The 21,347-nt window shown below is 35.8% G+C and overlaps 2 protein-coding genes across 3 annotated transcripts in view; one reads left to right on the plus strand and one right to left on the minus strand.

Annotated features, from left to right (window-relative positions):
* The window catches only part of Mettl3 (methyltransferase like 3), a 252,746-nt gene that overhangs the window by 173,103 nt on the left and 58,296 nt on the right, over window positions 1-21,347 (plus strand). For both annotated transcript variants that reach the window (XM_067108002.1, XM_067108003.1), the window contains exon 7: window positions 16,330-16,499. In XM_067108002.1, coding sequence (XP_066964103.1) covers window positions 16,330-16,499 — 170 coding nt within the window. The remainder of the gene's footprint in view (window positions 1-16,329; window positions 16,500-21,347) is intronic.
* Window positions 2,074-4,926, minus strand: LOC136840988 (uncharacterized). Its single transcript, XM_067108004.1, has 3 exons — window positions 2,796-4,926; window positions 2,558-2,638; window positions 2,074-2,401 (listed from the first exon to the last, which is right to left on the minus strand). The coding sequence occupies exon 1, from the start codon at window positions 4,009-4,011 to the stop codon at window positions 3,472-3,474; it is 540 nt and encodes a 179-aa protein (XP_066964105.1). The 5' UTR covers window positions 4,012-4,926; the 3' UTR covers window positions 2,074-2,401; window positions 2,558-2,638; window positions 2,796-3,471.

The raw sequence follows: 21,347 nt of genomic DNA on the forward strand, positions 1-21,347 counted from the left end.
ACTTTTCCTCTACATTTTCGTATATTTACAAAGTAATTTCTATGAAAAATAAACGAGATAGGGCTCTTCAAAAAACTTTTTCTAGCGATAATTCTCACCATAGGCCGGGCAGGTCGCTCTGTTTCTTACCCTCTTTTCTATCAAATTTTTTCACCAACTGGACTTATTCGTTTTCATTGTTTTATATATCAATATTTAGAGAATTTTGTTGGCTTTCTCATAAAAAATAATCCATTAAGCCTAACTGTTATAGCTTTTGAGCTACGAACGATAATGTTGACAACGGTAACATTTTTTTCGTTTCAATCAATTTATAACATCAAAATGAAACTGTTGCCGTTACCAAAAGCCATTTTCTTGACTCTCACATTATTCTTCAACTTTTCCTCTACATTTTCGTATATTTACAAAGTAATTTCTATGAAAAATAACCGAGATAGGGCTCTTCAAAAAACTTTTTCTAGCGATAATTCTCACCATACGCCGGGCAGAGCGCTCTGTTTCTTGCCCTTTTTCTATCAATTTTTTCACCAGCTGGACTTATTCATTTTCCATTCTTTTTTATGTCGATATTTAGAGAATTTTGTTGGCTTTCTCATAAAAAAATAATTCATTCGCCTGACATTCATAGTTTTTGAGTTCGAACGAAAAATATAAAAATAAAGATTTTTTTTTCGTAAATAACTCATTTCTGAAGTTCAGTCCCGTTCAGCGGTGAAATTCCATTATAGCACGAATTTCTAGGTATAACAATGCTAGATATACCAGAGAAAAAGGCTTTCAGGAAAGCTGGGGTTACTACCCCAGCTTCGACCGACTTTTAGAAGACGCCGGTATAATGAAGGGTGAGTGAAATACCACTACCACGGAAATATACCGAAAGATCTCTCCTTATCAAAACCCCCGAAAGTTGCGGTGAGCCGTTAATAGCTCCCACACTCAACACTGAGGATTTTCGCGCCACCTAATTCCATTTTCTCAGCACTGTTGCGTTCGCTTCTTTTGTGTGCTCGTCCTATTTTGACATTTTCTTCATCTCGATGGCTCATGTGCCCTCATTGATGTGATAACTATACAGATATGAAAGGGTTAACCTTAGGCTAACCCCTTCTTTACCGAGAACCTTACGGCATTCACTAACGAACAGCACATGTAAACATTGCATTCGCTACAGAAATGCACAAGGGCGCCTCTGTCTAAAAAAAAAAAAAAAATCGCATGAGACTATTCCTTGTAAGCAGAATCTCCGAGTTAACCTCAGGCTAAGCTCTTCTTTACGAGAACCTAACGGCATTCACTAAGAACAGCACACGTAAACATTGCATTTGCTACAGAAAATGCACAAGTGCGCTCTGTCTAAAAAAAAATCAAGCATGAGACTGTTCCTTGTATGTAAGCAGAATCTCTGAGTTAACCTCAGGCTAAGCTCTTCTTTACCGAGAACCTTAAGGCATTCACTAACAAACAGCACACGTAAACATTGCATTCGCTACAGAAATGTAAACGTGCTTGCCTGTCTAAAAAAAAAAACCAACATGATACTGTAGCCTATGTACGCTGCAGTTACACTTGTTCCAAATTAGTGTATGTACGTAATACCATACTGTATGTACTAAATTTTCGTCATCAATTATTGTTACATGTGTACAGTATGTGTATCCAAATGTCTGAATGTACAGTACTGTACAAATGAGTAGACAGCCAGCAATGTTTTGCTTCATCATACACCTGGCAGCAGTGGACAACCTCCGATGCTTTGTTTTTCTCTATGTACTGTAGTAGAAATCTTAAAGAGGCCTCCACCTCCGTGTACCCGACATTGTTATGCAATATTAAATGTGTAAAAATGGAGTTTTGAGGAGAGAGGAAGTTACTGTACAGTAACCCTACATAGACAACACAAAAATCTTAAGAGGCCTACCACCTTGCAAATTGCTGCACCGTTACTATGCAATATTAAACGGGTAAAAATATGGAGTTTTGAGGAGAGAGAGAAGTAAACCTTAAGAGGCCTACCACCATGTACCAGTTACTATGCAATGTTAAAGGGATAAACAAGAAAACCAGAAATTAACTCATTTTTTCATTTTATTATTGCACTGTATGTACTTAATGATTACTAAAACTAGTCTACAAAAGGAATCCTTAATACTAGCACAAACATATAAGACTTAATACTACTGTATACTTAACACTACTTAATACTGTACGTACGTTGCTACTAACTATGGACTGTACACCTTACACCTAAATTGAAATGTACACGTTCTAATGCTACACCTAAATTGAAATTACTGTACACTATTTACTGTACACGTTCTACTGCTACACTTAAATTTACTCTACACTCTATGTTACACAGCTGCTCCTTTCCAGGACTTGCATGCAACGAAGTGTAAACCTGTGGAATAAACACAAAATCAAATGTAGAAATGGTTTGAGCTGTAGGCTAATTTACAAAAAAAATCCTTAATCTTACTGTATGCACAAGCATTTCCAGGTCACTTTTAATCACAAAAACTTTTTCACAACCAGTAGGCTACAGCTTTATCCATACCTTGACGTTGATGAATATGTACAGTTGCCCCTCACACAAGCACTGAACTCCTCCAGGACTTTCATTCAACGAAGAGTAAACCTGTGGAATAAACACAAAATCAAATGTAAAAATGGTTTGAGCAGTAGGCTAATCTACAAAAAATCCTTAATCTTACTGTATGCACAAGCATTTCCAGGTCACTTATAATCACATTAAAAACTTTTTCACAACCAGTAGGCTACAGCTTTATCCATACCTTGACGTTGATGAATATGTACAGTTGCCCCTCACACAAGCACTGAACTCCTCCAGGACTTTCATTCAACGAAGAGTAAACCTGTGGAATAAACACAAAATCAAATGTAAAAATGGTTTGAGCTGTAGACTAATCTACAAAAGAATCCTTAATCTTACTGTACAAGCATTTCCAGGTCACTTATAATCACATTAAAAACTTTTTCACAACCAGTAGGCTGATGAATATGAACAGTTGCCCCCCCACACAAGAACTGAACTCCTCCAGGAACTTCACTCAATTACTGTACAGTAACCTGTGGATTAAACACAAAATAAAATGTAGAAACATCATTTACTGTTATGAGCTGTAATAATACACAAAATCCTTAATCTTACAAGCATCTTTAGGTCATTTATAAACATTAAAAAGGTTTTAACAACTAATACGGCATGGCCGATACCTTGACACTCATGAACAGCTCAGATGAACAGCCCAGACTCAACGGCTTTGGGAGATTCATTCAATGGAGTGCAGTACTGTACAGTAACCTGTGGATTAAACACAAAATGAAATGTACTGTTAGTAACTCAATGTGTACTGTATTTATGGCACCTTTCATAGCTTTAAGTTGCATGAATAAATATTATTCACTGTACTGTATCTCTAGGTCATTTATAAACACTAAAAAAAGTTTTTAATCACGACAGTAGGGCCCATACCTTGGCATTGATGAGAATCTGGATCTGTGGAGATGGATGTGGAGAGGAGGTATGGAGAGAGCATCACTGGTTGGAAGGGGAATCTTCTTCCATACAGTCTGATTGCTGCTCTTCAGGAGATTCCTCTTTCCTCTGTTTTTTGGCACTGGGACCGGGCTGGTTTTCTTCTTTAGAAAAACCTGTACAGGGTCAGTCTGCTGTTGACGTTTTTTCAGGTGTTTCCTGTACACATTGACTAAGTTGTCGTCAACATAGTCAATACCCCAGTTCACTACAGCCTTGTCATGGTGATGCTTCTTGAAGAATTCCTGGAATTTCTCCCAGTGCATCAGCATCTCCTTGATTTCTTTAGTGCCTGTAGTAGGCACCTCCTTGCTCTCCTCCTCTCCAGACACCTCCTCAGCCAAAATCTTCTGCTGCTCCTTGTGAAGTTCCTGGAGTTCCTCTGTTGTCAGCTCCGTGTTGTGTTCTGCCACCAGCTCCTCTACATCATCAGAACTCACCTGCAAGCCCATGGACTTGGCCACAGAAACAATTTCCTCAACATCATCGTCAGGCAGAGGAAGGGGTTCAGCTTCAGGGTCATCTCCAAGCTGACTTGGGGCATCAAAACCCTCGAAGTCCCTAAGAGGAGCCCCATCAGGCCAAAGGTTGCTCCAGCCTGCTGTAAGGGTCCTCTTAGAAACTTCGGCCCATGCTTTATTTATCAGCCTAACACAACTGAGGATGTGGAAATGTTCCTTCCAAAATTCAGTAAGTGTTAGGCTGGTTTCATTGGTGACTTCAAAACACCTTTGGAAGAGTGCCTTGGTGTACAGCTTTTGAAGTTTGCAATGATCTGCTGGTCCATGGGCTGGAGTAGTGAGGTAGTTCTGGGTGGCAAAAACTTGACCTTAAGCCAGCTGAACTCGTCAGCCAGCTCATATTCCATGTCGGGGTGGGCAGGGGGCCTTGTCCATGACGAGTGCTTTCAGTGGCAAACCTTTCTCTTGAGGTATTCCTTGATAATGGGGGCACACACTTCAGAAACCCACTCTCGAAAGATTTGCCTAGTTACCCAGGCCTTAGCATTTGATTTCCACATTACATTCAGCTTATTTTTAAGAACTTTATGTTTCTTAAAAATCTGGGGTTTCAGTGTGATACACTAGCAGAGGCTTGATTTAAGGTCCCCACTAGCATTTGCACACAACAGTAGAGTTAACCTATCCTTCATGGGTTTATGGCTAGGCAATTTCTTCTCCTCTTTTTGTAATATAGGTCCTCTTTGGCATTTTCTTCCAAAAGAGGCCTGTCTCATCACAATTGAACACTTGGTTTGATACGAAACCATTCTCATCCACATACTGCTGGAATTCAGTCAAGTGCTTTTCTGCAGCTTTCTTATCAGCACTCGCTGCCTCCCCATGCCTAACAGCACTGTGGATGCCACTTCTTTTTAAACCTATCGAACCATCCACGACTGGCCATAAACTCATGATCAGTACTCGAACCTGCTGTACTTTTATCAAATCAGTGTGCAAACTTTTGCCTTCGCACAAATCATGGCCTCAGATATCGCTATCCCCATAAGCTGTTTTTCATTGACCCAAACTAATAACAGTTTCTCAATTTCCTCTATTACTGGGGCCCTCTTCGTCAAACTCGAACCCCTTAGCAACACTAGCACTCTTAATGGTTTCTTTGTTCTTTAAAAAAAATGTGCTGATGGTGGACCTGGGTAACCTATACTCCAATGCTAAATCAGTCACACGAATACCCCTTTCATACTTTTCAATTACCTCCTTCTTCAGTTCAATAGTAGTCCTCACAGTCTTCCTCTTCTGCTTATCAGCTGTGGCTGGCTTGGGACCCATGATTCCGAGAGAATGTAGAATTTTGCAGGAGGCAAAAAAATTCACCTGTACAAGCGTGCACTTCTTTTTCAAACAGCAGCAGCAGCGTGAGTGGGCTTTAAGTGCTTTTAAATGTGCGTGGGAAGAACGCCACCAACAACGCCAACTAGCAGCGGCGTTACGAAACACTTTTGTTTACAAACATCATATGTTTAAATCGACGGGTCGGATCGCGTCGAAGTCGGGTCGGATTCGGTTTGTTGTTCGGGAACCGGCGCAAAGTTTACTCGGCATTTCGTGTCGGAATCCGGTTTTGTCGAGTTTGTACGGTCGGAGACCGGGGTTCCACTGTATATTAATTGAAAAGCCTATAGGTCACAAGTATGTTATGAATTACAATACACAACGGATGTTAAATTAACAAGAGAATTAACAAGTGGGGAGGAAAACTTTCCCAAAATCATGGAGAGAATGTTTAGCTATCATCTGGTGCATTTGCTCATTAAGTAAGGATGGCGTCAAGATTTTTGAGGCGTGGGATTATGTGAGGTAACACTGTATGTATGTTCGCCGGAAGTGTCCAGGTTCCGGTGGGGAATGTGTGCTTGTGCATGTCTTTTGGGCGGAGTCCCAAGGTGTGAAGGGATTAGGTTGGGAGAAAGGAATCATTAGAAAACCGACGTTGAACCTTTTGAAAAGTCTTGAAAAGTAAAAAAAAAACAAAAAAAAAAACAAAAGAGAATTGTGTTGTGTGTGATACCAGAACTGATTTTGAACATTGCGGTTTCGAGGTAAGAATCATATCTAATTACCAAACTGTAGATTGTCTTCTCCATTTCTATGATATGTATTTTGTTTAAGCAAAAACTACGATCACGAAATGGGGTGACTCACACCCCCTTGAAATGGAAATCATAACTAGAGGAAATTCCGATTCCCAAACAAGCAGATTAATGATTCCAGACCAACCAGTACTAGTGACTAACACCCTGGTCATCAAATAAAATAAACAGGTCATAATTATTCTAGACCGAAATAAAATGTCATATTCTGTAACTTGCACAGATCAGAAATAACGAAAGTCAGTATATTCTTATAAGCTGCATTCTCGACCTCTTACTCAGCAAAACATCTGAAGAAGACAAGCAAAATCTTCTTTAGTTTTCAAAGCAAAAAAAAAAAAAAAATACAGATATGGGAATTCCTCGCATGTTATTCAACCATAAATTGAATAACATGGGAGGAATTCCCATATCTGTATTTTTTTTGCTTTGAAAACTAAAGAAGATTTTGCTTGTCTTCTTCAGGTGTTTTGCTGAGTAAGAGGTGGAGAATGTACTCATTGAGAATATACTGGACTTTGACCTATTTTTAATCTGTGCAAGTTACAGAATATGACATTTTATTTTGGTCTAGATAATTATGGCCTGTTTATTTTATTTGATGACCAGGGTGTTAGTCACTAGTATTGGTTGGTCTAGAATCATTAATCTGCTTGTTTGTGAATCAGAATTTCCTCTAGTTATGATTTCCATTTCAAGGGGGTGTGAGTCACTCCATTTCGTGATCGTAGCTTTTGCTGAATTACTTTTGTTAAATTTGCAAATAAAGTCTAGTTTTGTATCTGGGTGTTTAATTCCAATAGGCTGACCCAGGGCTGGCCACCGCTACCAGAGAATCTTAGGGGTGTAAGATGATATGATGCTGTTCTTGAAACAGATACAGTAAGAGATTATGACCCTATCTGACCTGGGTATAGGGTTATAACTTTAAGATACAAAATTTCAATAACATGTTTTTTTTTCTAAAAAATGTTCTGCCCAAACCAGCAATCCACAGAGAAAGAAAATGCACATTTGAATGCTGTATACCTAGGCACAATGATACTTGCCACACTATTGGCTGTCGTCTGCAAAGCAGCCAATCCAGGAGTGCCTTTCATTTTCCTTGGCACTCATTGGCTGTATACTTGGCATTGATTGGCTGGATCCTCAATCCCATCTTGTGAAGATGGAATTGTGGAAGCCTCATCTCACCCAGTTCACTGCGTATTAAGTACTGATCGAGTGTAATTGCGAATCTTTGTGTATCATTTTAAGTCTTTTTGTATCACAGCCAGTCGTGCCCTAAAATGCCTCCTAAACGCCCTGCTCCTTCTAAGGCTTCTGGCAAAGAGCCTAAACAACAGAAGGTGGCCATGAAGCTTGAGGAGAAGGTAAAACTAATGGATATGTTGAAGGAAGGGAAAAGTTACACCACGGTAGCCCGCCATTTTGTTATCGGCTGGGGTTCAGTTCCTGACAGTGTGACGATAACTGAAAATTGCCTATAACCAAAAATCGGCAATAATAGCTCTGATCCCCCGGGTATCGGCGCTGATAACTGGGGATTTTTGGCGCAGGTAAGCAGGGATCAGCACATATCAGCGCTGAAAATCCACTTATCGTCATTGCTAGACAAGCGCCGTAAGACCGGATCGCCGCTAACAAGGCCACCAATAACCGGGGCTGCTTGTACCGTGGGATGCATTAAGAAGAGAGAGGTTTAGATACAGACAGCTGTAAGCAAGAGCTTCTTCAGTAGTGCAAAAACAGTTTCGACAATGCGTGATAAGGCAGTCGTTCAGATGGAGTCTGCACTGGTGTTTAGGATAAAGGACTGCCATAAGAGGAATATCCCCATCAACTCCAACATCTTTCGCAAAAAAGTGCAACAAGTATACCAGCAGTATTCGACTGCTAAGGAAGGCGTACAGGCATAAGAAGGCGATGACACAGGGGAATTAGAATTCTTAGGCTTCGACAAACCCGCACCAGAAGAAGAAGAAGAGGAGGAAGAGCCACAAGCAGAACCATCATCAGCTACTCAAGGTTTTCAGGCCAGCAATGGGTGGTTCCACCACTGTCAGAGGTGGTTTCAACTCAATAATGTTTCTCTGCATGGGAGTTCTTCTTTAGAGGGGTGGTAGAGCTTTCGACTGGCATGCTGTTGGCCCAGCATTCGACTCTCCGAGCCGCCAATGAAGAATTGGAGGAATTTATTTCTGGTGATAGAAATTAATTTCTCGTCATAATGTGGTTCGGATTCCACAATAAGCTGTAGGTCCCGTTGCTAGGTAACCACTTGGTTCTTAGCCACATAAAAATAAGTCTAATCCTTCGGGCCAGCCCTAGGAGAGCTGTTAACCGGCTCAGTGGTCTGGTTAAACTAAGATTTTTTTTTTTCTCTGCATGGGGAAGCAGCATCTGCAGATATGGAAGCAGCTGCATTCAATATGGACGAGACTGGCTTGTTCTGGAAGAAGATGCCATCCCAGACATACCTCATCAAGGACAAAGCCAAAGCCTCCAGATTCAAGGCCCAGAAGGATAGGGTTACCCTCATAGTGTGTGGGAATGCGGCTGGCTTCATGCTAAAACCAGGGCTCATTTACAAGGCTGCAAACCTCAGGGCCCTCAAGAATGAGAACAAGGCATTGCTGCCTGTGTTTTGGATGCACAACCCCAAGGCCTGGGGTCACCAAAGCTCTTACATCTAACTGGTTCATTCAGAGCTTCATCCCTCAAGTTAGGCAATACCTCAGTGACTTGTGCATGGAGTTCAAGGCGTTGCTGATTATGGATAATGGTGGCTACCCTCTCGATCTTTATTATGAGAGAGTCCAACTCGAGTTCCTCCCAGCCTATGGATGAGGGCATGATCCATGCCTTCAAGGTACTCTACACCCAGAACTCCCTCAAGCACCTTGTGAATGCAATGGACATGGACCGTGAATTTACGCTGAAGGAGTATTGGCGTAAATTCATGATTGCCACGTCTGTCTGTCATCGACCAATCGTTGAATGACATGAAGAAGACCCTTAATGCCTGCTGGAAGAAGTTGTGGCCAGAGTGTGCTCACAGTTATAAAGGCTTCTCTCCTGAAGAAATTCAACATTCAGCCATTGATAAGATGGTCCAGTTGCCGAGGATTGCTGGTGGAGAAGGCTTCAAGGACATCACTCCGGATGAAATCGGCATACTCTCTGATGCCCACTCTGACCCCCTGATGGACCAGGATTTGGAGGAGCTGACGAAGTCTGCCAGCAAGGAAGAAGTTACGCCAGGTTCAGGAGACAAGGAGGAGGAGGATGAGGGCCTGTCTCTGGAACATCTGTCCCATCTTATGAGGATGATTAAGGAGGTGCAGGATGTGGCTTGTTATGGGATCCTTATATGGAATGCTCCTTAAAGTTTTCAGATTCCTTTAATGTGACATTGGCACCCTATAATCAAGCCCTCATCAGCATGGAGAAGCAGCGACAGCAGCTAGCTATCACTGTGTTTATTAAACGTATGAAGAAGGACCCTCCAAAGCCTCCCCAAACCCCTGAAGAAGTGCCTCCTCAATTGCCTGAAGTAGTGTCTCATCAGTCGCCTGAAGTAGTGCCTCCCCAAATGCCTGAAAAAGTGCCTCCCGAAACCCCTGACGTAGTGCCTCCTGAAGAAGGGGAAGAGGTGCCCTCAGAGGAGATGTACCTGCTCTGCTTTGTTGTGCAGTCATACCTTCATTGTCATTCATCGGACTGCACGGCTAATTCATCATCATCATCTTTAATCAACATTTTTCACTGGTGAGTACCTGTATGATTTTTGTGATCTTAATATGTACATAGTATTAAATTTTTTTAATGTGCATATGTATTTTTGTTCTCTCTCTCTCTCTCTCTCTCTCTCTCTCTCTCTCTCTCTCTCTCTCTCTCTCTCTCTCTCTCTCTCTCTCTCTCATGAATCTCTCTCTCTCATGATTATACCAATGTTTCTCCTGTAAAAGAAAATGGGACGGCTTGAATAGTAACTGTTTGAAAGAAAATGTGCATGCCTGAATATGTAGGGGGACTGGATTATTTTCACATGTAGCTGTAAGCCATATAGTATATACATATATTTTTAAGTGTGCAATGTTTGAGATGGCTCTGAAATGATATTAATATTATTTCAAAAATTAATACAGTAATAGGATAATAGTGTAAGGTATATTTGATGTAGGATGATAGTTTAAGGTATACATTTGGTGTCTGAACTTTCACAATGGGCAGTTATAAGTGTTTTTAGAGGAGGGGGGGGTTTTAAGTATTAGAGGATTTTAACTATTTGCGGGGGGTTGTGCTATGCATCCCCCGCGAATGCGGTGGGGTCTACTGTACTCCAACTCTCTGTTTCACTTCTGAGTTCTCAAGTCCCTTTATTGACAGAAAATGGTTGTCAAGTGTGTGTGACAATCTGCTTCCTTAATTGATTTTTGCTTTTTCAGCCTTTATTATCTTTCATTTCCTTATCTTGGTGATGGTTTTGCCTTGATGATTATAATTAGGGTTTCATGGGCTGTAATAAGTTTGATGATTATAATTAGGGTTTCATGGGCTGTAATAAGTGTATTAAGTGCCACTTATTTGCTCTTTCTGGTGAGTGTCTTTCTGTTATTATTACTTCTCACACTGAAAATCTCCTTTTTATTTTGAACAACCCTCCTATTTACCTAATACTGTATTCATTATTAGGAATTAAGTCCCTTTTATACTGATTTTGGCTTGGTATTTAGTAGTTATTATGGATAGCTGATTGGCTCACTATCATTTTCTGTGGCTAGTGCACTACTTGTGTTTATGTTATGCTTATGTCAGTTATCACAAAATATGTGATATATATTACATTTAGACTGTACAGTGTTTATGATTTTTTTCTTATTTGGAGTGATTCATAGTGAATAACAGTCAATGTTCTTGGTTTTTTATAGTTATTCCTTAATGTGTTTATGGTTTTCATAAGAAAAAGTTTTCTTACCTTCTTAGTTCATGTTATTTTGTGACAGAATTATATTTGGTTTTGAGATCTAGTTAGTGATTTGACCCTCTTAAAGTGATCGGTTAAAATCTTATTAAATAATTAGTTTTATATAATTGTGTAGTTCAGATTCATTGACACCTCTCCCAGAAAGTGCAGTATTTTCATGTGTAGCTTAGAGAAAGAACTTCACTTATGTAGTGCTTGTAGGGGTCGAGTTTGCAGCCCAGATATGATACACAAAGTATGTATGGGCTGGTCCCAGCTGTATTGGCAACTATTAAATTTTAGAAAGTATTCCAGGCACCATAAGAGCTCAAGTATGGCTCGTTATCCTCTAATTCAGTTATATCTTTTGAAAAAATAACTATCCCTACTTCAGCAAATGGAATTGAATTTACATAAACTTTTGAGGAGTGTGCCTGATGACTTGTCTACCCCTTCCTGAGAGAAAGGATCACTCTCTCACTCCTCCTCAATGTATTATATTTTTCATGCTGCACTTCACTTGTCTGTTCATCCTTCAGCATTAGATGTACATGCTTCTTGGGAGCTATCTTTCCCTGCCAGAGAGGCATAATTTGGAGAGTGCTTCCTTAGCATCAAATGATTATTGCCAGTTGTGTTCCCCATCTAATCTCAATTATTCATTTACGAAATTTTGCAGGGCAATAGCACATCTGGAATTAGTGAGTGCTACCATTTTGCTGGATCCCTCACTGGTATTCACTCTTTAACCCTTAAACGCCGAGCCTCTATTTAAAAAAGTGTCTGTTGTATGCCGGCGGCATTAGGGAGTTAGTGCCGAAGCGGAAAAAGTTTTTTTAAAAAAATCACAGCACACTTAGTTTTCAAGATTAAGAGTTCATTTTTGGCTCCTTTTTTTGTCATTGCCTGAAGTTTAGTATGCAACCATCAGAAATGAAAAAAAATATCATTATCATATATAAATATTGGAATATATGACAGTGCAAAAAAAAAATTTCATATAATTGTATACAAATCGCGCTGTGAGCAAAACGGTTAAAGCTAATGAGCTATCTTTTTTTTTGTTGTATTGTACACTAAATTGTGATGATTTTGGTATATAACAAATTGTAAAACGACCAAAGCAACACAGAGAAAATATTATCACAAAATGATGCATGAATTCATAAACGCGCGGACGTAAAAACAAGTTTTTTCTAAAATTCACCATAAATCGAAATATTGTGCTAGAGACTTCCCGTCTGTTGCAAAATGAAGGTAATTGATTGAATATTACTAGACTGTAAGTGTTTTAGCTTACAATTGCAGTTTTCGACCATTTCGGTCAAGTTAAAGTTGACCAAAGGTTGAATTTTTTCTATTTATCATGATTTATATGAAAATATTTCAAAACTGATAAAAGCTACAACAATGAGTTATTTTTTGTTGTATTTTACATGATTTTGCACACATTTTCATTTATAACACTTTATGTAATGCCTAATATAAAACGGTGCGAAAATTGCGACAAGGTGACTAAAGAAATTCTGAGATTTTCAGCAGAGTTACCGTGCGTGGAGGGAAGGAAAAAGTTTTTCAAAAATTCACCATAAATTGAAATATTGTGCTAGAGACTTCCCGTTTGTTGCAAAATGAAGGTAAATGATTGAATGTTACTACAATGTAAGAGTTGTAACTTACAATTGCATTTTTCGACCATTTCGGTCGAGTCAAAGTTGACCATAGGTTTAAATTTTGGCTCTTATCGTGATTTATATGAAAATATTTCAAAACTGATAAAACCTACAACCATGAGTTATTTTTTGTTGTATTTTACATGAAATTGTGCACATTTTCATGTATAACACTTTATGTAACGCCTAATAGAAAACGGTGCAAAAATTACGACACGGTGACTAAAGAAATTCTGAGATTTTCAGCAGAGTTACTGCGCGCGGAGATAAGGAAAAAGTTTTTTCAAAAATTCACCATAAATCGAAATATTGTGCTAGACACTTACCGTTTGTTGCAAAATGAAGGTAAATGATTGAATGTTACTAGAATGTAAGTTTTAGCTTACAGTTGCGTTTTTCGACCATTTTGGTCGAGTCAACGTTGACCGAAGGTTGAAATTTTGGCACTTATCGTGATTTATATGAAAATATTTCAAAACTAATAAAAGCTACAACCATGAGTTATTTTTCGTTGTATTCTACATGAAATTGTGCACATTTTCATATATAAAACTTTATGTAATGGCTAATATAAAACGGTGCAAACATTACGACAAAGTGACAAAAGAATTTCTGAGATTTTCGGCCAAGTTATACCGCACGCGGACGTAAGGAAAAAGTTTTTTCAAAAATTCACCATAAATCGAAATATTGTGCTAGAGACTTCCAATTTGTTGCAAAATGAAGTTAAATGATTGAATATTACTAGAATGTAAGAGTTTTAGCTTACAAATTGCGTTTTTTTACCATTTTAAATCGAAATCAAAGTTGACTGAAGGGTGACATTTTGGCACTTATCGTGATTTATATAAAATATTTCAAAACTTATAAAAGCTACAACCATGGGTTGTTGTTTGTTGTATTCTACATGAAATTGCACACATTTTCATATATAAAACTATGTAACAGCTAATATAAAATGGTGCAAAAATTACGACAAATTGACGAAAGAATTTCTGAGATGCGTCGCTGATGCTCTGTAGTGCGAGAAGAAAAAAATTCGCACATTCGCGGCTTGGTAACGCTTGTAAACAAAACAACAGCGTGATCCATGAACTCCCAGCATCCCTCAAGGCGCGTGATTTAAAATCTTTCGCAAACTAGGCCTATAACTATTTTTCCGAATATTTAAAAAAACTTTTTGTAGTCGACGTACCGTACGTCCACTCGGCACCCGACAGACAATTTTAGTCGACGTACGATACGTCCAGTCGGTGTTTAAGGGTTACTATCCAGCAATGCCAATTCTTCCAAGGCTGCCTCTTAGTGGTGTCACTCCTGAGAGTGTGACTTAAGAAATTCCTCTCATGGATTGCTTAGGGTACTACGCTACTTTTGCGTAGCAGATGGTGACTTTTGTTGGGGAATGCAAAAATAGAGTTTAAAACGTTTTGTGCTGATTCTGTAGTTGTTATCTAATGGAAAAAAAATAGTAAACATACAGCTTATTTAGCTTTTGAACAGACATGTCTTATTATTCCCTCATAGTGTGCTTTTGGTTGGATGCAATCATTCACATGTTTTGATGAGACTGAAAAAATGAATGTTTAAAGCTCATCCCAATAAAAGCATCACATTTCTCTTTTCTTTAATTTAGATTAAGCATATGATGCACTGTATTTATAGGGGGAACTCCCTATGTACATCAAATTTTTTCTCAAAAATTGCAGATTCAGAGTGAAAGTAAGAAGCACATTTTCATCTTTTCATAAAGAGGGGTTCCACAAGGCATATTCTAAGTATAACATTATTTGCAATATCTATCAACACTGTATTCTTTGTAATTTCACAAATTGTAGTAAGAGTATATGCTGTAATGAGAAGGGTCATTTAACCTTTTTGTAAGGGTTATCTGGCACTGGTGACCATTAGGGATTTCATGTGTGAATATGCAAGTTTAGTCACTATGCGAGACATTTTTCAGCAATAAGGACAGTAATGGTGATTTTTCACCTTCAGTGATTTTAGGACAGTTTCAAGGGAAAGTTTTTAATTTTTTCGAGATTTTGGGATTTTTAATAAATTTTAGCTTTGAATCTCTCAGTTATCATAAATGGATTCATCTATTTTACTATTTTTGTTTTATGCTATTTAATACCTTTTAGTTAGCTTTTAATAGATTGATTTAATTTAGTTGCATCAAATGACCTTTGTAGTGAGGCAAGAAAACTCACTAGTTCTTCTTCGGAGGGGTGGTAGAGCTTTCGACTGGCACACTGTTGGCCCAGTGTTCGACTCTCCGAGCCGCCAATGAAGAATTAGAGGAATTTATTTCTGGTGATAGAAGTTCATTTCTCGTCATAATGTGGTTCGGATTCCACAATAAGCTGTAGGTCCCGTTGCTAGGTAACCAGTTGGTTCTTAACCACGTAAAAATAAGTCTAATCCTTCGGGCCAGCCCTAGGAGAGCTGTTAACCAGCTCAGTGGTCTGGTTAAACTAAGATATCTTAACTTAAGAAAACTCACTGTTCAGTCAAGTAAGGAAAAAAATGTGTTTTATAAAAATTAAATGGTAAAACTTAAAAGAGATATGAAATACAGCAGTAATGTTAGGACAGCATGAATTCCCAGTTAATTCCAAAGAAAGTGAAGCACTAGTACAGTAATACTTTTATTTGTCTCAACTGACATTAAAGAATATGAAAATCAAGGCAAGAGGAAACTTGTACCATAGTGATCTAGCAAGCATGTGAGCACAGGCAGGAACAAGGAGTATTCCAATATCATGTTTTATGTAAGTGGCATTTGTGGCAGTGATAAAATTAATACTTTATCTTGCTTTTCTTTTGATGAGGATGCCCACTGGTGTGAAAAAATTTGCCAAACAAAATGCATAAGCATAAGCACTCATAAAAACACACAACTAACATAATTGATTTATTCCTGTTTAAAATCGCAGCACAGACTACTACCTTTTACAAGATTTCTGTTGCAAAGCAATCCTACCTCAATGCCACCTCATAACTGGCAATTGAAATTGTAGCATTGTATTCTCAACTTTTACTCATCCTGAATACTTGGTATACTACATATTTATTCATGTGGTATACTACATATTTATTCACGTGTTTCATAACTTATGTAGTTATTTTTGTTTTTTAACATACCCATTTGTAATAACCATTTGCAGTCTTCATGAATCATAGAGGGTAAAAAGTTTTTATCTTTGTAATACACCCATGTATATTAACCCATTTGCAGTCTTCATGAATCTGAATGACACTTCATTCTCAGATTCATCAGCTGGCTGAATAGCCATACTGTGCTTGGGCTCCAATACATTGCTATTTATATTATTTGTTTATTGTATATGTAGGGACTTTTCCATAAATATACCTTAATAGGCTTTCTCAGATGTGGCTGCATTAATTTTATAACTATTTATATTTTTGCCAAGAGTTCATCAATAAGTGCATTTTTGACAAAATGACTGGCTGTAGAGTATTTTCAACATATATATCCCCTGCATTTCAGATACGTTCACTATGAAGTGGATTACTCGGGAGTGTCTGAACAGCAGCAGCAAGATCAGACTGGATCGTTATTGCTGACCCTCAGTCGACCTCGACAGGAAGAGAGAACCATCCTTTTTCCTCCTCAGTGGATACAGTGTGACTTAAGATTTTTGGATTTCTCCATTTTGGGTACTGTATTGTTTTATTGTTGTAGAATTTGTAACTGAGTCAATAGCTATTTGATGTTTTTTCTTTAATCTTTTAGTTGTTTCATAAGAAACGTGTCAATAATATAGAGCCCTAACTTTCAGTCTGAACAACCCCCTGACGTGTATTCTTGTGCCTTGTAGATAGAAGCACAGTAGTTAGAAGCAAGTGTTCATGCATAAAGGCCTGTGACCCATCATTAGGTAGTAACTATCTTCCTCACTTTTGCATGTCTCAGGACTGGACACAGTTGCAAAAATATCCTCAGCTTTCTTTTGACTTTTGGAAAATTTTAACTAATTTTAATTCACTTCTGATTAATTCCTTTGCATTTTTTCATGATCATGTGATTTAAACACCTTTCCTCACTTTTCCTAGAAAAAGTCAGCTCAAGGTACAGCATGCAGTAATTACAGGTTGTGACTTGTTTGCGTCCTGAAAGTAGTCTGCCTTATTTTCCACATCTGTAATAAATGTAACTTTTCTTTGCTTTGTGTGTTCAGTAATTCAGTGTTTTGATTTTTGGTACTGGATTCATGGAACTTTGGCTAAAAAGTCAAGCACTGGGGCAACTTCAACCATTCAGTGCTAAAGGCAGCAAAAAGAGGTAGTTGGACTGGTTGGACAGCAAGATAAGGAGACCTAGAAAATAAATGAGATGAAGTATAAGGGTTTGAAGTTGAAACTGGGAGAAAACCATTCAGTTGCACTAAGAATTACAGTATATTTCCGTGTATAAGACGACTTTTAAATCCTAAAGTTCAGCCCAGAAAATTGGGGATCATCATATACTACCAGTGTAAAAATTGAACCTTGCATTCTAAGTGATGTTTATCGGTAAGCTAGCCTCAGCCTCGGTGCAGTAACCACCGACACACATGAAAAGATTCACATTATGAAATAAACTGATACTTAAGGTAATAAAACCATTTTTACCTTATATATTGTTGGCATATCTTTATAATAAATACCATAGTCTATTCGAGGAATAATTTCATATCAATGAAATCAACTTTTATATCTATGCAAGTCAAGCTGAGAAAATGTAAACATCAAGTTATGGTTGCGCTCACAGCAACCTTGGTCTTTTGGTAACCTTTCAGAAATTTTAATGGTAGTGTAATTACAGTAGTAATAACATTTAAGATAACAATATATTCATTTTACATTAATACACCAAGCTGTATGTAACTGTTTAGAACAATTCAGTCATACGAACGATAATTATGTACGATAATTATCGTACATTATCGTATTGTTGTTAGGGATTGTTTGTGATTGGCAGTGCAACGTAAACAAAATAATGGTTTCCCTTTAGGCGACGTGTAGGAAAAAGGTGATATAGAATCGGCTTTGTTATTTCGTTTATTTTGAATTTCTAAGGATACAGTAATTAAAGAGAATTTGTAATAACATCATCTTTACATGCCGTATATACTCGTGAAATGTGCAATCTCATGACCCCCAAATTTTCACCCATAAAAAAATGATTTTATCATGTGTCTCGTGTATCATGCGAGTTCCTTTTTGAGACCAAATTACAATATACTAACCTCTTTTCCTCCATCTCTTTATCTGTCCCATCTTCTAGTTGAATAAGTTAAAAAATTAAAATAGATTATACAGTACTTGTTGCGTAAACGCATACAGCCATAAACAACCGAACGAGAAACAACTGTTTTGCTATAAACAACTGAATTGGATAACAACAGCTGTTTTGCTTGCATTTCAATCATCATATGATAGTAAACAATTACTGTAATTATGTTACAAATGAAGTTAAGTAGAATAGGGCTGATATATCTTTATATTATACCTTTGGAGAAAAGGTTGGCAAGGAAATATACTGCTAAATTTAATATGCAATTTGTAGCTGAAGCTGAGGAAAACAATGTTCAAGCTGCTAATGACTATAAATTATCATGCATTGGCAACATGGATGATACTCCCCTAAACATTAATATGCCATCAAACTCGGCCGTAAATAAAATTGGAGATAAAAATATTTTAATCAAAACTACTGAGTTTAAAAGACATTTTACTGTTGTTTGTTTTAACCTGTATGGCAGGTGAAATGAAACTTTCCCCCATGGGCATCTTTAAATGCAAATTGAATTGATGCCTAAACAAAAATTCCTGGAAGGTATCATTGTCCACGTTCATGAAAACCTAAACAAAGCAAATAGCGCATGATCGCTGTTTGTATTTTATAATAATAGAATAATAATAGGAGATTAGATATAATATAGTGAAGTAAAGCATAACTTTTTAAAAGATACATGGAAAAAGATGCATATTCGTTATGTTTGTATTTTATAATACGATACTAATATAGAAATACTACTTATGCTAATTTTATATCTTGTGTATGATTCAATAGGGTGACCATTTATTTGAGATGTGAAAGAGAGAGAGAGAGAGAGAGAGAGAGAGAGAGAGAGAGAGAGAGAGAGAGAGAGAGAGAGAGAAAAGATTGCAACTGTTTGATCTTTTTCATCTGTATATATATTTTCTTTAAAAATTACACATATACATATATATATATATATATATATATATATATATATATATATATATATATATATATATATATATATATATATATATATATATATATATATATATATATATATATATATATATATATATATATATATATATATATATATATATATATATATATATATATATATATATATATATGATTATTATCACTTTTGTACGTGATTCATTTATCACACATTACCACAGGTGAAAAGTAAGAAACGGGTGTAGGTCATATATATATATATATATATATATATATATATATATATATATATATATATATATATATATATATATATATATATAATATATATATATATATATATATATATATATATATATATATATATATATTATATATATATATATATATATATATATATATATATATATATATATATATATATATATATATATATATATATATATATATATATATATATATATTATATATATTATATATATATATATATATATATATATATATATATATATAATATATATATATACAGTATAATATGTGTAATTTTTTTGAAGAAAAATCTCATACATCAGGATGGAAAGATCAAACAGTTGCAATTCTCTCTCATCTCAAATAAATGGTCACCCTATTGAATCATACACAAGATATAAAATTAGCATAAGTAGTATTTCTATATTAGTATCGTATTATAAAAATACAAACATAACGAATATGCATCTTTTCCATGTATCTTTTAAAAGTTATGCTTTACTTCACTATATTATATCTAATCTCCTATTATTATTCTATTATTATAAAATACAAACAGCGATCATCATGCTATTTGCTTTGTTTAGGTTTTCATGAACGTGGACAATGATACCTTCCAGAATTTTGTTTAGCATCAATTCAATTTCCATTTAAAGAGAAAATTCACTTGCAGGTAACTACATTGAGGTGTGCACTAATAGTGAAACGCAATTTCACTTGAGTTGCACTGTCTTTTATAATTATCTTAAAACTCAACTATATATATATATATATATATATATATATATATATATATATATATATATATATATATATATATATATATATACATATATATATATATATATATATATATATATATATATATATATATATATATATATATATATATATATATATATATATATATATATATATATATATATATATATATATATATATTATATTATATATATATATATATATATATATATATATATATATATATATATATATATATATATATATATATATATATATATATATATATATATATATATATATATATATATATATATATATATATATATATTATATATATATATATATATATATATATATATATATATATATATATATATATATATATATATATATATATATATATATTATATATATATATATATATATATATATATATATATATAAATGGCAGCGATATATATATATTACTGTAATAAGCGTTATTTATATATTATTTATATATATATATATTTATATATTATATATATCTATATATATCTATATATTATATTAGTTTTCTAATGCATTCATATGATATCATTATCATATATCGCCTGTCATTGTATATTATATTATATCGTATATACATTTATATATATTATATAATAATGAATTATATAAAACTTCCTTATCCTTGGTTAAGAAAGCAGAAATTGTACCCTATGGAAAACTGGCAAGTCAATGTCAGCTATTGCAAGAGAGCTGGGAATCTCTAAAATTACCGTATCATTGTGGTGCAACCGCCCAAGACAGGGAGACCTTGATTCATCACTGAAATATAAGAAAGGCTCAGGAGGCCAAAACAACAAAAAGAACGGATAACATTTTAAAAAGGATTGTTATGAAACATCCATCAATGCCAGCCAAAATTTTGAATATTCAAAACCCTGATCTAATAGAACGATATCTGAACGGATAACATCGACAGAAAGACCTTTGGTCTCCCCATGCGTGTTGCAGCAAAGAAGCGATCTACCTCACTAAGCCTATGAAAAAAAGGATGGCAAGTTTGAAGAAAATATTTGAAGTGGACTGAAAGGATTGGGAAAGGGTAGTTTTTAGCTATGAATCTAACTTCCACATTATTCATAGCGCTGGCTAGAAAGTAAGGCCCCAATAAAATCTAAAAATGCATCAAAATAGACAAATCAAGACTGTGAAACATCCAGCTTATGTGATGGTATGGGGAACATTCAAAAGGCTATGGGGGTGTAGGGGATTATATTTTCATTTCCAGAGAGCCCGACAATGAATGGAGAGATTTATGA

Source organism: Macrobrachium rosenbergii, chromosome 8 (assembly GCF_040412425.1).
Source record: "Macrobrachium rosenbergii isolate ZJJX-2024 chromosome 8, ASM4041242v1, whole genome shotgun sequence".
NCBI lineage: Eukaryota > Metazoa > Arthropoda > Malacostraca > Decapoda > Palaemonidae > Macrobrachium > Macrobrachium rosenbergii.

Bases quoted from the DNA above. Each gene is read 5' to 3' on its own strand.
- LOC136840988 (XM_067108004.1), bottom strand. From the start codon at position 4,011: ATGGGCTTGCAGGTGAGTTCTGATGATGTAGAGGAGCTGGTGGCAGAA.